At 40.0% G+C, this 18,320-nt stretch overlaps 2 protein-coding genes across 2 annotated transcripts; both read right to left on the bottom strand.

The window, feature by feature from the left end:
- Positions 1–70: 70 nt before the first annotated feature.
- samd7 (sterile alpha motif domain containing 7) lies at positions 71–8,305 on the bottom strand. The gene is made up of 9 exons (XM_086175927.1): positions 7,974–8,305; positions 5,197–5,326; positions 4,942–5,065; positions 4,571–4,695; positions 4,379–4,460; positions 2,239–2,915; positions 2,036–2,151; positions 1,839–1,949; positions 71–866 (listed from the first exon to the last, which is right to left on the bottom strand). Exons 2-9 carry the CDS (start codon positions 5,297–5,299, stop codon positions 630–632), a joined length of 1,575 nt encoding a protein of 524 aa, XP_086032053.1. The 5' UTR covers positions 5,300–5,326; positions 7,974–8,305; the 3' UTR covers positions 71–629.
- Positions 8,306–12,260: 3,955 nt separating this feature from the next.
- On the bottom strand, positions 12,261–14,110 carry apoda.2 (apolipoprotein Da, duplicate 2). The gene is made up of 5 exons (XM_086176054.1): positions 14,002–14,110; positions 13,746–13,879; positions 13,519–13,640; positions 12,776–12,864; positions 12,261–12,667 (listed from the first exon to the last, which is right to left on the bottom strand). The coding sequence occupies exons 2-5, from the start codon at positions 13,863–13,865 to the stop codon at positions 12,426–12,428; spliced, it is 573 nt and encodes a 190-aa protein (XP_086032180.1). The 5' UTR covers positions 13,866–13,879; positions 14,002–14,110; the 3' UTR covers positions 12,261–12,425.
- Between the last annotated feature and the right edge of the window lie 4,210 nt (positions 14,111–18,320).

The raw sequence follows: 18,320 nt of genomic DNA, 5'->3' as shown, positions 1-18,320 counted from the left end.
CGATTAACGCTTGCAGGGAAAGAAGTCATTCAAAAGAGGAAACTGGATACAACAGCAGGCTTTGCAAATTCTAATTATTTATTTCATGTTTTTTTGATAATTGACTTTGTCACAGAAAGATGCAGCAATATTCTATGTAAAAAAGCATTTATTCAAAATCAATGTGACATACACTTGGATTAGAAAAGGTATCAAACATAAAAATCCAAAGCACAACAAATAAATATTTTAACATTAAAGGAAACGTTTCCAAATGTTCTACTGTAGATCTACTAGATATCACTTAGCAGCTCAACATAACCACTTGTGAACTCTTGAAAACTACAATGAAGTGCTGAGACTGAGGACTGCATAAAAAATGAAGAAGTTAATAATTCTTATTGGACCTTTTGTGTTTGACGTTCAGTCCACATTATTTCAACCCCATTCCACATATGTAAAAGTAGGGTATAAGATGCTTACACATTTATGTCTTAGTAGAAAAATAGCATGACCCTTGATCCCAATTAGCAATAGTTACAATGAACTGAAGGGTCATTTAAGTGATGGCAACCAGAAACATATCAATTCCTCGAGTAATGCTGCATGTTAAGATGGGGCCCTGTCTCATCTTTGCACATTGTCACTGATCAAGCTGTCTCACTGCTGGCAGATGGGGGAGAATTGTTTTCTGATTCGTGCAAGTGGTCTGTGCATTTGAGGACATCAGGGTCCCTTGGACTTGCCAACATCTCCTCGCTATTGCAGTTAACAGGGGATCCAATCTCAGAAGATGGATCCCCAGGCTTCTCTGGTGTGGTCTGCAGGGTGGTGGAGGACAGCGGCAGGTTCATCATGTATAACATGCTACCAAGGCGCCTGGAAACCTGTGGAACCATAGAGGTGATACATATTAAACACTGAGGATTGTTAATCTTCATTGGCACATTAACATCAGCTAGATAAATCTATAGCTGTGGAACATGATCAACAACTTCCAAAAAATCCTGCTGAAGCTTGCGATTTTCATATTTCATTGAGGCAATGTTTGAAAGATGAACATTCAGCTACAACAATACCACATTCAGAACACTAAAATAAAATGCAGTGCTAAACACTTAATGATGATCCAAACATTCAAATAAAGAAAGTTCTTTGTGATTTAAGATCAAGTTGCCCAATCACACACATTAAACAAAATATTGGTCCAGGATTCAAACGAGGCTCCAAAATACTGTGATGGCACAAAACAAGATGACAGCACCACTTTTTCAAATCAGATTTTCGATGATCACAGAGAAAATGTACACCATAGCCTCCCAAGACCTTGTATCCACATATGTGGACCACACACTTTGGATTGACTTTGTGTTCTACGGACATTCAGACATATGAGGACATCCATTTCCTCAAAATGAATGTCACGTCAAAAGGTGATGCTTACTTTTATTTTTACCAAGTAGTAATGAGCCCAAAAAGCAAAGAGAAATTGCATTTAGTGCAAGCACCGGTCTGAGGAGGATAATCTAACAGCAATATATGTGAAGTCTTCATAGATCTTCCTAGTAAAGACAAGCGAATGGTAATAACAAGAAGCAACTTACACTTTTGACTTGAGTGGGATGTGAACACTATTAAAGGTTGTGGCATACTAACTTGTGTTTGCACTGATAAATGTGGTCAAGACTGTTCGGGTCTATTTATTTTCAGTGACCACTTTTTTATTCACTGTACACATCCATCTTTAGTATTTTTGAATGATTTTACCAAATATTTGGACTTGCCGGCAACATCATCAATTTCGAGGATCTCCAGACAGCTTTTTATTTTGTTTTTTTATCTATTAAGTTATGTTTTACCTGTGAGCGGATCTTAAGAGCTGGGCCCAGCTTCAGCCCAAGTGTGTCCAGCAGATGCTCCTCAGACAGGAGGGGCAATGTTTCCCCATCAATCATGTGATCTTTGAATGTCTGCGGAGTAGGATTTCACATCAGTACAACAAAAATAAGGTGTAGAAAAACTGAAGAAATTAAGTATGGAAAGCATAGATAACAACCTGAGCATACTCTGAACATGTGGGTATACTGTTGATAAAGTTGTAGACATCATTAACCGTCCACTTCCTTATGTCCTCCGACACCTCATCGCCATTTAAAAATAAATTAGGCGGACCTAGGAAAAATAGATAAAATATTTTTTAAAAGCTCAGTTTTTAAATCAAACCGAAGGGAAGGATCAAATTTGAATTTGCTAACATGCCTGGTGGGAGGAAACCATTTCCAGGGACAGGGAACCCATAAGGGATGGCTGTGAGAGCACCTCCTGCTGAGGGATACATGAATTTTTCTTGGAAAGCAGAACATTGGCTTGATATTTCTTTGTCGTTTGCACCACTGTTTGCTCCGTCTGGGCACCTATCTTGACTGTTAACACAAACTTTACGCAGGCCTTGCTCCCCCTCTTTGTAGGTCTTCCTGCCTCCTGTAGGTATTTCTGAGTCTATTTTGATGTGATGGGGTATCTTGCTAGTAGCACACTCCTCTCCCATGTCTCCTTTTGTCTCCACCTCTTTCTCTTCTCCTGATGTGGCCCCTGGGCTCTGTTCCACACTCTTATCTTCAGTTTGTCCCTTCAAATTAGTCACGTGGCTCTCGGCAGTCTTGTGAGTTGTTGGTCTCCTGCCTGCTCTGCGGCCCCTCTCTCTGTGAAGCGTGCTGATCGGTGGATAAGGGTTGGCTGACATGAGGATACTGTTTGAGTGGAGGTCATCCAGAGTGGGACGATTGACAAAGACATCATGGCTATCAGGCAAACGCTGACGACCTCTAAATGCCATGGGGTTGGGAGGGTATGACATTGGGTTATCAATACCCATCAGTCCCTTTTGGTGGGCATTCTCTAGCTCTTTCTGATGCAGGATGGCATTCATCTCCATTCTAAACAGGAACACACAAAAAAATGAAATTCACTATTTGAACCCCATTACAAAATCCTCAAATGCATTTCAATTTAGACCATAACAGATGGGGCAAAAAACTGAATATGACATAAAAAATCCAAACAACCATTTACTCTCACATTCACAGATCTGGGCAACTTTGGGTGTCCAATTAACTTTCTGCATGTTTTTGGTTGTGGGGGGAAACTGGAGTAAACTATATCAACATAAAATCATAAATCATGATTTACATCCATGTTATTGTCAAAGTCAAGTATATTGTCAATACTGCCGTGTGTTGGATAAAATAGCATAACTGTCGGATTTCCTAATTGTCTCAGATATCCTGTTTTTTTCATAATAAATATTCATGGGGGTAATCTCTGTTTTCCTTGCAGCAAACTCAGTTTATGTTAATTCTTCTCAAGGTACTGACATAGCTAGTGTGGTTGTTATTTATATACTGTACTCTGAAATTCACACACCTCAATCACCAGATGATTCATTGTAAAAAGTATTGCATGGATGGGTCTCCCTGCTGACTATCTCTGCATGTAGCAGCTTTGATGGTGCCATCGGATCAGCTGCAGAGTCCTGTGCTTAGAGCCACTCTTAAGTGATATTTTGTTGCTTAACCATCACAACCTTGCACAATTATTACTTGCATCAGTAAAAATTTAAAAACAGAAGGTTTTCTTGAGTATGGCTTTATCTATCGCAAGGATATTAGTGGGCTATGGACATGGCCAAACATGAATAACCAGATTGATGTCATCAGGTTATGATCCATAAGGGATGAGTTTCAGGTGGTCTTGTTGTTAATGTCGCCGTTACTGTTTTCTGCTGTTGGTGTGACTTTGAGATGTGCGCAGAGGATGGGGTTACCTGTTTATGTGAGGTGAGCAACGAGCTCTGTGTGTGTTGGCGTCGATTCTAGCTACAACAATGGCCACTCTAGTTAAGCCTGTTCTCTACTTTCATGTTGCTTATGTGAATGTGAATACATGTAATGACATACATATAAGCCCTGACTTAAGGGAGAATGGTGAGTAAAGGTAATAGAAAGGTTGTTCTTATTTATTTGTAATGGCTGCATTTCCTATTTAATAGTGCATTAGATTTCAAGCAAATGGCATTTCCCTGTTTATATTTCAGTTCAGTTTTGCTTTCGGCTGGGCTACCTTTCGAAAGGGCTCTCTGTTGGGATCTGCAAAGTGATGATAACAAGTAGGTAGTTTTGTCTTTTTGTGTGTGTTAATCTCTTAAATAGAGTTCCCACCCACAACATTTGCGTAACCATGATAATGGAAAGATTACAAGCAGTTAAGCAAAGAAACCTGAATTCATTTAGATTATGTGTGATTTTTTTTTTTTTTTTAATTTACAAAAATGTGATGAAAATCGGTGTACACTCTTGTGTAGGTGGAATGTTTTTGTCAGGAAAGATGATGCACACTCTACCTCGCTATGTTTTGCTTGTGAATAAGCTCCTGTCGCCGGGCAACTGTTTCCATGGGCTCTGATGGCAAGAAACCATAGCCAGCTGAGAAAAAGAAGCAGAAACAGACTGTTCATGCTCATTTGCATATCCCAAAACTATGCAGAAATTCTTGAAATTCTCTCAGGCATGAATGAGCTTTTGGTTTTATTCACCTCCCCCTGGAAAAGCTCTGCCAGGTAGAACTCCGGCGTGCGAGGGCAGAGACTGACCAAGGTGAGGCCCCATGTGAATCTGTCTGGCTTCAGAAGCAACCATATCAGCTGGAGGGACCAAATCTCTGAGAGAGGAAAAGTAGAAACCAAGTCATTTAGATATTTTATTACGTGAAACTCAACTTCAATTTTAAATGATTAATGCAGATTGTCATCACAGACAATTTTGTTTGGACATTTAATAAGGGGGTAGGTTGTATTTTATCATTAATCTCACATGTGGTATCACCGGCTCTTTGCGTCTGTTCTCAAGGGAATGTGTAATGAATGAAACACATCTTTTAAATTTAGAAGAGAATTCTGAAGAGTACCTTTCCATGAATCGAGAATCGAACTGTGATGGAACCCCTTGCAACCTCTGCTGCCCCTGGGCAAGGATCTGTGGAGCCATGGCCATCTGGTTCCTCATTATCATCTCCTGTCTCTGACGCAGTTCTACAAGAGAGTACGCGACCTTACATGTCACTGCAAATGTTTCAGATGTTTTTTATATTTTTTTTGTGTGCCATTTAGTATGCTTGAGCCGCAAAGGAAATTTCAGAGTCAAACATGTTTTCCTTCCTCACCTCCAGCTGACATGCCGTTGACAAGACGGTACCAGTGCTTCTCATCCAAAGCCCCTTGTTCTCCCAATGCTGTCATTTTCCGCAGCTGTTCGCGGGGTGTCATGGTGCACACCTTCAAACCAGGTGAATACTGTTGAAGATCATGTAAAAAATTAAGGTCATTTGAGAACTTTAATTTGGCAAAATGCAAAATGAAATAAGGGAGACTATGATTTTAGTCATCATGTTATAAAGTTAAAGTATAAGCGCTATTAAGTTGAAGTATAAATTCATAGAAAAGAAAAGGGCATGGAAATGTTGTAATTTCTTACTACTGCCACTAGGATTCAGCAGTTAGCTACATATGGTGTTCGGTTAAACTTTGAAGGGTTTATCCTCTTGTCAGTCTGCCTGACTACATACTTTATATGGGAAAATATTTTCAGCATTTATAGAGTAGCAGGCACAGAAAAGTGGAAATAAAGAAATACAAATTACTGCTGCTACTACTACTATTGCAACTACCAGTAATACTAATGATGATGATAATAATAATAATTACAATAATAATACTAATCGTCATAAACCAAATGCTAACCCTTTACAACATAATACAAGGTTTTGAAATGTTTTGAAAAAGGTACATATAGTCCCAGAATTGGTGTAAAAGAACAACACATCAAAATATTGTAAATATTGCACTTTGTATACATGTATTTCCAATCTGCACTGAAGATGTCCCATAGCAAAATGTAAGGCATGGTTGTGTCTCCCGAAGACCATATTTGATTATGCACCATGTGAGACATGACTATATTGCTCCAGTTGACCCCTCCCCCAGGAGCAGTGCAGCTATAAGATTTGTCCTGAATCCTTGTGTATTATAACAGTCTCTCAAGTTCCTCCTGAAACCCATCTAATCTGAGGGCTGTAATCCCCCCTTGTTACTCTGCAGCAGTCTGCTAGCTGCATCTGCTGACCTGCTCGCAGCCTGTTGGCTGCAACCCCCATCCCCACCTTTCCTGGCCCCTGCTACCCCAAGGATCCTATTAGCTAAGTCCTGGCTATACAGCACTTTAAAGGGATGTGTTGGAGGTAATCCTCACGTTTAGAGCTTTACCCTCAGCAAACCTTGCCTGTAAGCATCCTGGACAATACACCCAAAGTGCTAAGCCTATTAGGTTCCATTAGCACCCAGGATGTCCTAAAAACACCTTGGGGATAAATCTGGGGATGCAATCGGTTTATGTGGAGCTATGCGGTGCAAACACACGCACCCTGGTTGCACCTCCTTCCCGCCCAATGTCATAACAGTTTGCATTAGAAAATGAGAAGAAATATATGTCAACATTTATGTGCCTGTAATTCCCAAGTGGGGGCTAAGCTCTCCTCTGAGTCTCAACAGATTTTTTTATATTACCTTGACATAGTTTCCACTGGAAACTCTTTCATAAGCGATACAGAAAATGAACATTTCAACATTTGTATAGAATTTACTGTGTAGGGCTTTTCCAAAATGATGGGTTGAGTGCATCAACAATATATTGACTGGCTAAACAACAATAAAAAAAAAAAAACTCACTTTAACCCTAGAAAATAATTATATGAATCCGAAATAAATATCGGTGTAGCAAATAAATATTAAAGACAACTTATTGCCTAATGAAATTCCTGAAGAGATATCTGGAAACACATCAATATCTATTTATTAATTCCTGGAGGTGTTTTCTTAAATTACACTCAATTTTTTGTTGGAAGTTTGGCTCTTTATTTTGAAGCCTTAAATCCCCATTAAAGATACAGAATCGCTCATGAGATTTTTTTTAAAAGCCTCAAGTTTTAATGAGGGAACTCATCACCAAATGTGAGCTCTAGGACTCTTGTCATATTTCCCCAACAAGCAGAGGCCACACCACAGCTTGCAAAATCCAGGGATTGGACTCCTTGGATTTACTGTTGCCTGGTTAATCCCATTACAAGAATGAATTAAAGGGAAAAATTGCTGACGACTTAGATGGAGCCCTGAGGAGGTCATCTCAGACAAGACAGAGGTATTGTCTCGCCCTCCTAATCTGCCCCACACAACAAACACATGGTACAGCTAAACATATTCTCTAATTTACATGGAGCGGATTAGGTTTTATTGAACTTGTTGGAAGAATAATACAAAAGCATTTTTTTTTCAAGAATTTCTCAGAATATAGTGATATTAAATATATTTAAGTACTCTTCAGATGGGAGGAGTACTTCATTTGCAAAACTAACTAAACTAACTAACTAAAAGGAAGAGATACAGAAAAATGCAGAATTTTAGCATTGCAATTTTATATATAAGCATAATAATATGCATGTATATCTATGGTGAATAATGTTAACCATTTATTTACTCAAACTATTCTATGCATGTATGTATGTATGTATGTATGTATGTATGTATGTATGTATGTATGTATGTATGTATGTATGTATGTATGTATCTATCTATCTATCTATCTATCTATCTATCTATCTATCTATCTATCTATCTACATTCAGTAAAATGCTAAAAAATAAAATATTAAAAATCAAAATTGTAAAAAAAAAAAATCTTGGATAAGAATATGCACTCATTAGGTAGATTGATAATTAAATAATACATATGTTAACATTACAACATTCAAATTCTAAATGTCACAAACATAAATGTTATCCAGCCTCCAAATGTTACATGACATGTTTTTTTATTAGTAGATTTGTCATAAGAGACTAAAAGATAAGTAGTAATTCAGAGATACAATAAAATGTTTCAAATACCTTACCTCCTGGATCAAATCTGTGTAAGGAGCCTGGAACCAGTCAGTTCAGTTCAGGAAAATACACAAATCAAGCTCTGATATGAAAATGTTTGAAAATCGGACGGAACCTGTCCACTGCCTGCACTGTTGTTCACGCCCAACTAAATGGCCTCCAACTAGTCTGCGTGCAGTCTGCTGCCAGATAACTGCCTTAACTAAAAAAGACCTTTTAAATACAGATTCATTTCATCTCCATTAGCAGGCCTTATCTCCTCCGGTAAGCCCTCCTTGTCCTGACATCACTATGATCTCCCATCCTACTGCTACCCGCACCTTGCAACTGATGTGTAATTACTGAAGCAGCACTTGTCCTAAGCACAGAGTGCTAAACCTCTTTCAACATTTACCTCACTAATCCCTTGTTAGCACTTTAGGCCATAGTTAAGACACCTAAATGCTCAGCTTCCTTTTCTAGGCAAAATGTCCAACCCCCTCCCAAACATCTCTGGCCACCTACTGAGAAATTAATGTGATTCTGGTCGTAGACATGAAAAATACAGGATATCAATCTTGTTTATGTTTTTCTTCGCATGTCTAGTTCGGATTTTAGGGGTATTGCTCTCACTTGGGTGCCAAGGGGTTGACCTAAACATGCTTGGTGGTAAGTTGCTAGAAATCCGACAAAATGTTGGCCGGATCATCCCCCCAGACCTCCTAATCTGACAGTTTGTGCTTAACAACAGTCTACAGCATAGGTATGCATTTCGAAGTGTGTTTTGTGTACTGCCCAGACGACAGATAGGTAAAGTATTCACAAATGATTAAGATGTGATTTTGCTAAGCAGCGGACAATCCGCTAAGGTGGTGTAGTTGGTTTATCTACAGTGTGCAGACTAACAAACCTAGAATGATGAGTGGACCTAAGGTTGATACCCTGCAAGGCATTTATGATATTATATTGTTACATATACACTTACTGTCCACAAACAGGGAGCAAAAGGTCAGTCTAAAGTTTCTGCCTTTTTGAAACTGGTCAGCAAAATCCAGGAGGATAACAAATAATTTAAAGACCAATAATAGCGCTATTTCGAATTTATAACATCTTTTGAAAGTTTTCAGCTAGCTGGATTGTTGCAAGTTGGAGGGCAGACTAAGATGACAAAGAAAACTACTTCAGACCCAGAATCCTGCTGCCATGGATGTGAAAAGCAGTAAAAAAATGTCACCCCGTTTTCATTATGGCCTCTATGGTAACAAATCTGTGGAAAAAATGGCTTCAACATTATTCAGCATTCAAATCCACTCCAATTTGTTAAGCTTTCTGGGAAGCCTAAATGACTTCAAAGATTCAAAAAATTGAAACAAAATACCTATGTTTACTTGTAATGCTTCTGTATGTCAGGCGCAACGTGCTTAGATTCAAAAATGCACTGAGTTTTTTTAAGCCTATATATAAATGTAACTAAAATTTGAGGCTTCTATAGCCTTTCTTTTAACCCTCTATTATTCTTTGTAGTGCTCATTTAATGATTTCTACATGTCTCCTGTTCATGATGAGATGCTACATAAATTACACATTTGATTTCATTGGACAAAACAGGAACACAAGTCATTTGTCCCCCCATCTTGAGGGCCTTCAATCTTAAAGATTTGAGTAAAGTCAAATTTAATTTTCTTAATCTGACCTAATCTGACCTAGATTCAAACAAAAGTCTATATCACAATTGTTGGTGTGGGATCGGCCTTTAGAAACAAGCAGCATGGGCACCAGCTCTCACTTCTTAACATGTCTGGTTAGTGGCAATGAAACTTTTGCCAACATGCGTGCCCTCTCAGACGGATTATTCCTGTCATCTACGTTATTACAGGTATCCTTCAACTTACCTTGAATCATTCAACTGATTTAGTCATCGTAATCACATTTTAATCTTTTTATATACTTATAACAATACTTTGTATCAAACCACACAATTGATATGATATGGTGATTTTATTTCAATTCAATTAAAAAAACCTTATTTGTCCCCTGGGGGGGGCAATTAAAAATAAAAAAAACAACAATTTTTTCCCCTCGGAGCAATTGTGATTTTTTTTTTATTTCACATTTTCAGATCTAATCAGGAAAACCTTACAACAGGCAAAATGTTATTCCTTCCATGGCACCATGTTTGGATACCCCAATTGGATCCCCTGGCCACTTAAAAAAGAATCAGTGCTGAAATGCATAATAGTTGTGCCTGATTATGCTGTTGCAGGTGAGGATTCAAAGGCACAGAATACCAAAACACAATGTCAACCCACTGAAAAAAAAAGATGGAAATTTTCAGCATTTCACAAAACTCAACAGGATTTCTGAGGGTTGGGGCCAAGTCAGATTTGTGCATTTAGGGATATTTGAGAAATGTTGCATTTAGATCTCCCTAGCCTCATCATGTAGGGATTTTTAAGCAAAAAGGAGATATAAAAACAGACATGAGATGTCCGTAGTTCCGAGGGTTAGACATTCCCAGGTAATATTTTCAGTCACTGTCTTTCTTGCTTATTGTCAAAAGCAATTAGCATTGTAATATATTACCAGTATTGTAGCTTGGATATTAAACAATATAATATTATATTACTATTCATCCTATGGCCTGGGTTCTGCCCTTTTCTTATTCAACTTTACTGAGCCACTGTACCACTTCCAGGTCAGTCTCTTTCAGTTCACAATATTTTCTTGATGGTTATGATATGAAAAATATTCAACTGCATTAGTAGTGGTAATCAAATCCAATATGGTGCTGAAAGTATGCGCCACAAGGCCTTCAGCAGAACGCAAGTATTACATTTTCATTATTGTACAAAACAGACAAACAAACTGAAACTGTGTTGTTGATAAAATACTGAAATGATAGCAGACTTTCAGATAAAATATTAATTGATTTTTCTACGAAATGCATTGAATTTCCAAGTCTGGCAACCCAAATTGTTTTTTTTGGTCTTTTCCGTTTCCTATTGAGAATTTGTGTCCTCCTGGGACTTATAGCAGGAGTAACTAAGGGAAAATACAGTAAATGGAACTAAAACATTAACATCAGATGCTAGAGGTGCATCAACATTAATCAGAATGATGGGCCTGTATTTATTTGCACTCAACAGTAATTTTGGAAAATGCATCTCCAAGGAAAACTGAAATATTACAGAAAAATAATTAAAAAAAAACAAAAAACTGAAGGGATTTAGGAATTAAGGGGACAGGGCATTAGTATATTTAAACCACTAATTTAGGAATCTCCAAGGTGTAAGCTTTTTATAAAGGATTTTCTGTACTTCTTGTTTGCACCAAGCATTACAAAGTCACAATGAGGCGAAGGGATAAGAACAGGTTTAACCTTAAGAAAGAGGCCGGGCTATAAATTCTTAGAGGCAGCACAGACACGGACACCAACCATCTTCTAATTACAGTAGCAATCTGGTGTCCGGATCAAGTGCATGTGCTGTTTCTCCTCCATCAACCGGCCATTGTGCTAAGGCTTAACCCCTCTCAGTTGGGAGCATTACATCCTTTATGGCTGCTGGAAATCTTGTTTAGGTCTTGATTACCATGAGCTCCTGTGTAGTAGGATTCTTCAGGATCAAGAATCCCTGAAATAACTGAAAAGCTCCTCTCTAGATCGATGATTTATCACATTCAGAAAACAACTACTGACACACTGAATATTTTTGTTGTGATCATTGCAGCAAATGGCTTGAAATTTAGGTTTTTGTATAGACAGTCTCGTCTGGATGTGATGGTTAAAACTTCTTTGGGTATTAAGCACGACAGCAACAGTAGCAACAACAACAACAACCAAAATAACCACATCAACAACAGCAACAAAAATAATAATGAATAATAATAATAATAATAATAATAATAATGCAACAGTGGCTAGTGCTTCAGCCTTATAGCAGGAAGGACCCTGGTTCGATTCACACAAGGGGACCTTTCTGTGTGGAGTTTGCATGTTCTCCCCGTGTCTGGTGGATTTCCTCTTGCCTCTAAAGTTTCCTCCCACAGTCCAAAGAAACATGCTGCTGGTCAAGTGGAAAAATTGACAAAAGTACCCAGATGTGTGAATGAGAGTGTGAATGCTTGTCTGTTTGTATATATGGCCCTGCAATTGATTGGTGACCAGTCCAGGCAGCTGGGTAGACTCCAGCATCCCCTCTGACCCCGAGTGGTATAAACGCTAAAAAAATGCATGAATGGATGGGTGTAAGAATGAATATATATTTGTATTTGTATTAGAATTTAGAGTATATATTGCAGTATGATTCTGTACAAAAATACTGTAATCATGACACTTGCACTTATGCACACACTTATATTTGATATTTGGTTTATTGCAGTGGCCTTGTTGACTGTCATTACAAGAATGCCAAAGTGTATCACAATCCTCTCTCCATCCTGCAAGTCATTCTCATAAGCCTTAAACTAGATCAGGGGAACTCAGTTTACGGGTCCATGGCACTGCAGTAAGTGGGGTCCTGATTGGTGGCTACCATCTTGCTCACATCAACCTCAGCAGCGGTAAGGATCTTGTGCAGTTGCTCAATGGTCTCAGCAGGGAGAACGCGGTCCCTGCTCAGGATCCAGGCCAGCTCCTTTCGAAACATACCAAACTCTGTGCAGCCGTAGACCAAAGAGTGACCCTCATAGTCGGTGGACAGAACCCAGTAGGGACCAGGAGGGGATGCTTTAAGGAGGGAGGCAGAAATGTTAGTACTGATAAGTACCAAAGTTTTTGATAGTCCTTTGTTTAACTTGTTACACCGTGTGTTGATAATTGATCGGTAAACTTTACTTTCAGAGAAAGAAACTTCAAGCTTGGCAGGCTCTGCAGGGTCCTTGACCTTGGCAGTCCCAACAGCAGAGCCGGTGGTGCCGTCATCCCTGTAGATTTACAAAAAGAAATGCCAGTTTTTCCTCTGAAGGTCAAACATCATATAGATTAAAAACTGATTATTCTTTTATGGAGGACATTCAATACAGTGCATATATTTCAAGATGGACCTGCAAGGATCACTATTTGATCACTGCTGGTTTTGTGCACAAAGACACACACACACACACACACACACACACACACACACACACACACACACACACACACACACACACACAGACCCTTACTGTTCCATTCTGTTGTCTTCTGTTGTCCTTTCTTATCTCTGATGTTGCTGCTGTTGTTCTCCCTGCTGTGTATTTACCCGTTGATGTCTTTACTATTTCCTGTCCCTTGACTGTCTCTTTTTATATTTATATTCATGTTCATTTTTGACATTCATATTTGTAACTGTTACACTGCTATGACAAAAGAATTTCCCCTATGGGGATCAATAAAGTTTGTCTGATCTCATATCTCTGGTTATCGACACTGGACACTACTTTTTTTTTTCTTTTTTTCTTATTTGTTGATTATTATATGTTTAAATTATTATCTAAAGGGGCTTAACGTGTATACTATGTGTGTGAATCTGTGTAACTGCAAAATTCTTTGCTCAAATCCTTCCAGCTATGCGGATATATGAATTTGCATGAACTCACAGCAGCTCAGTGTTGAAGACCCCAATGACTCCAGGACTCTTCAGGCTGTAGATGGCAAAGCTGCACTCACCCTTCTGGAACCATGTCGGCAACTTCTTAATCTCATACCACTTTCCAGTATACTGTGGAAGAAATAATAAAAAAAAACAGGACCTCACAAATTTCTAATATAATTTATTTAAATAAATTGTAGAAAAGGAAATATAAAGAAAGTCAGAATAACTCACCCGGGCTGGATCAAAGTTGGCCTGAACAGGAGGTTTAGGACATTTGCCAAACCTCAAAAACTGAGCGTTGGCTGCAAGGACAAACAGCAGGGTCAAGGAAATAACCTGCATGGCCTTCATCTTTGTTTCAGGACCTGGAAAAGGTGGATGTCAAAAGTGATTAATCAGCCAGTGTGTAAAAGAATCCCAAGTCAATATAAAAGAAGAAGAAAAAAAAGGAAAATATGCATGTATATAAAACACAATGGCTGCTGACCTGTCTGTTAATTACAGAACACTGAGAGGAACATTTCCTCTGAGCGTTTTATATAGATCTGTCCATTTATCTCAGTCTGCAAGTCCTGCCCCATTTTTCCAAGTGTGGGAGTTGGCACCTGTTGAAATCAATGTTCAAACAGGCAGCTCCCAGTGATGTAATCTGTAGTATACTCAACCCATTCAAGCATTCATTTAGTGAGAATGACAATTATTTTAAGGGGGCAGCATGAATATAATATATACACAGTAAAGCTTAAAACTAACTTGACAGTCAAAGAAAGGGGCCTGGATGGGGGTCAACATTCTTAAGAGACTGCAACTATTTGTATGGGACAGGGGTCAGCAATGTTTTCCTCTCAAAGAGCCATTTTGACCTGTCCCAACAGTAAAGAAACACTGGGAGCCACCCAACCCATTTGAAATTTAATATGAATTAACATGGCATATGATGTTATTTTTGCATTCATGCTATTTATAAACATAATATGTGTTGCACTTTTTTAATCAATGACCAACTGCAGAGAAAACAGAATTACATTTCCGCAAGCAATATAGCATTTTAAAGTCTGAAATAAAAGTGCTGGGATGAAGGTTCCTTTTAAGCAAAATACTCAATGTCTAATTGAGTCCTTCTTGTAATTATAACAAAAAAACCCAAACTTAAATGATCCAGCGGCAGCAAACCAATGCCTAACAATGCCCTTCTCTAAGTGCTGTCATCCTTTTACTGGGGTTTGCAGTCGCTTATTAACCCTCTCAGGCTCAAATTAAGTTGTGGCGTAATTAGCTAAGTAGCATTTAGCTGTCGCAAATCTGCAACATCTGCCTGGAGAGGGTTAAGAGCAAGAAAAATATTTTAACATGTTTTATTTAGATGTTCCAAGCTCGCCAAATTTACATTTACATTTAAAAAGTGATCAAACTAAAATAAAACACATTTTAATTAAATACTTGTTAATTTCAAAAGCCACAGTAAGTAGCATCAGAGCAGTCGTAGAGTTTGCCGACCCGTGGTATAGGAGGATCCCTATCTTCGACAAAAGAAAGATTCTGTCACATTTTTTTCATTTGCATATTAATTTCCATCAAACTTCCATTCATAATTTAGATCTTTCTATTCTATTAAATATGTCATGGTAACATTGAACTTTCTTCTTACTTTTTCTTTAACTTTTAACTTTTCTTTTTCTTTGTGCTGTTAACATCCCATTTACTTCTGTAACCTGTTGTCAGGGTATCACACCTGGGTCCAATCTGTAATCGGCGCCAGCTGCAGCAGATGCCGCTAATCAAGATCCCTATAAAGGGCAGCGGCACGCCCTGCCTGGCGCCGGGGGATTGTGGCTCTCACAGACCACGACCGGACCCCATCCCTGCCACGACCGGACCCAGCTGGCCGGTGTAACATTGGACCCTGAACCTGCCGTTCTACATAATAAAGCGCTTTCAACCCAGATTCTGCTCTGAGGGGTGGTTCCCTGCCCGAGTCCGACCCCGCGTTCCGCGACACCTGTTTTGCTCAGGCTAAATTTAAGAGAGATTTGTATTTTGTGGAACTCTTGGATTTGGAGGAGTTAAAGTCCTGTTTTTGTGTTTGTGTCATGTTGATATTCAATTTTTTTTTCCTACCCTCAAGTGTGTTTGAAAACCATTAATACAACTGATTTTAAAAAGAAATATCTAATTAGTCAATTGTCTAATAGTCATTTTTAATTGATTTTTGATTTTTTAATTATTGAGTAGAGGTTGCACTCTGTTTCCACTGGCTAAAAACAGAATTATAATATTTTATGAGCAGTGAAGACACATTGACATGCTTTGCTAAACCATTAATTTCATTTTTTAGAAAACAAAGTATGTCAAAAACATATTCAGTTCTTGTTTACTGATTTACATTTACTGATTCCCCTATGGTAACATATACATCCTTTGTTTTCCTGATGCATGGCTTTTGCTCTCTGTCTGATGTGTCAAAATTGATTTTCACTTTAACTAGGTTGAGGGCAAGCTATTGTGATAGCCTGCTCTGAAGGACAGTAAGTGGTCATTTAAACATTCTTCATTTAATATAATACATTTAGATAGAATCATGCAATCATGTTTGAAAAAATCTGGTAAATATGAGAGCAACAGCATGCAGCCATGCTTTTTATTCTTTAATTTCTTTCCAGTGTATTCTGCATTCTATATCCACGGCTGTCTGGATATATTTTAGAGAATTGGCTAATAGTTGTCTTATGATAGCCTAATTGAAATCTGCCCTTCAGACCACAAGGATGTTTTCCTCCAGAGGCCAATTAACGAGAAAGATTTATGTCACAAGTTCATTGATTCACTTTTAGTTTTTTACTTGTTCTCTTTTCTGTGAACAGAAAATAGGGAAAATAGTAATCAAGCCTGTAAATGCATCCATTAATACACAGGCCAAGATGTTACAGTCCCTTGTGCCAAACATTATATTACTATATTACTATATATCATATATTACATTCATCCATCGATCTTCCACCGCCTATTCGGAGTCAGGTTGAGGGGGAAGCAGCTGGATGAGTGAGGCCCAGACCTCCCTCCCCCCCGCCACATGGTCCAGCTCTTCTGGGGGGACCCCAAGGCATTCCCAGGCCAGCCTGGAGACATAGTCACTCCAGCGTGTCCTGGGTCTTCCACATGGCCTCCTCCCAGATGGACATGCCTGGAATACCTCCCCAAGGATGTGTCTAGAAGGCATGCTTAACAGATACCCGAGCCACCTCATCTGACTCCTCTTTATGTGGAGGAGCAGCGGCTCTACCCCGAGCTTCTCCCGGATGACCAAACTTCTCACTCTATCTCTACGGCAGTCCGGCGACCCTGTGGAGAAAACTCATTTCGGCTGCTTGTATCGGAGATCGAGTTCTTTTGGTCACGATCCACAGCTCGTGACCATAGCTGAGGTGGGGAATGTAGATCAACAGGTAAATTGAGAGCTTTGCCTTCTGGCTCAGCTCCCTCTTCACCCCGACAGACTAGTGCAGAGTCCACATCACGGCAGACTCTGCACTGATCTGCCTGTTGATCTCCCACATCATCCTTCCCTTACTTGTGAACAAGACTGAGATACTTGAACTTCACTTGGGGCAGGACCTCTTCCCCGACCTGGAGTGGGCACTCCACCCGTTTCCGGTTGAGAAACCATGGTCTTGGATTCGAAGGGTCTGATCCTCATTCCAGCCGCCTCACACTCGGCTGCAAACTGTTCCAGTGAGAGCTGGAGCTCATGGCCTGATGAAGCCAACAGAATCACATCATCTGCAAAAAGCAGAGACTCTGTGGCCACCAAACCGGATCCCCCTGACACCCTGGCTGTGCCAAGAAATTCTATCCGTAAAATTTATGAAGGGCAGTCCAACTCTCACTGGAGTCCTACCTACAACCAGCAACCGCTACTGAAGAGCTTGTTGACTGCTTCGGCAATTTCAGCCCCGGAAATAGTTGTGTCCGCTCAAGAGTCCCCCAGCTCTGCTTCCTCATTGAAAGCTGTTTCGACAGGATTGAGGAGGTCTCGAAAGTATTCCTTTCACTGATATACGACGTCTTGAGTTGAGGTCAGCGGCGCCCCGCTCCCACTGTACACAGTACTGACGGAGCACCGCTTCCTCTCAAGCCACCTGCCGCTTGGCCTGCTGGTACCTGTCACCTGCCTCCAGAGCCCCACAGGCCAGAAAGGCCTGATCGGGCTCTTTCTTCACTTTGACGGCATCCCTCAATGGCCCTGACAGGCGCACACCGCCTTATGGCCACAGCTCCGGTCTACCATCTCGCCAATGGAAGCACGGAACGTTGCAATTTCCTTGAGGGCATGGTTGTAGCTCTGCCGGAGGTGGGAGTTGACAGCTCTGCCCCTCTCTTCATCCGAGTGTCTAGGACATGCAGCCTCAAGTCTAATGACACATCCACAAGGTTGAACAAAGAACTATGGATGAAGAACTATCTATGGGCTAGATAGGGACAAAGAACTATCTGACTAGATGTAGTCGGAATCACCCCGATGAACACTGTTCGTCGAGGTGAGTCTCTCAACCTTGTGCGCCAGCTCGAGCTCCTTCCCCGCCAGAGAAGTGACATTCCATGTCCCAATAGCCTGCTTCTGCAGCCAAGGATCAGACCACCAAGGTCCCCCGGTCCGGCCACCACCAGGCTCACGCTGCACCCGGCCCCCTTGGCCCTTCCTGTGGGTGATGAGCCCAGGGGAAAAGGGACCCATAGGATTCCTTCAGGCTGTGCCCAGCTGAGTCCCATGGGCGCAGGCCAAGTCACCAGGAACCGTCATCGAGCCCC

The sequence above is a fragment of the Fistularia commersonii genome, chromosome 28, assembly GCF_037954325.1.
Source record: "Fistularia commersonii isolate RoL2024-O1a breed Wild chromosome 28, RoL_Fcom_v1.0, whole genome shotgun sequence".
Taxonomy (NCBI): Eukaryota; Metazoa; Chordata; class Actinopteri; order Syngnathiformes; family Fistulariidae; genus Fistularia; species Fistularia commersonii.
The sequence above is the reverse complement of the archived record's forward strand: the minus strand, read 5'-3'. Positions and strand labels throughout refer to the sequence as shown.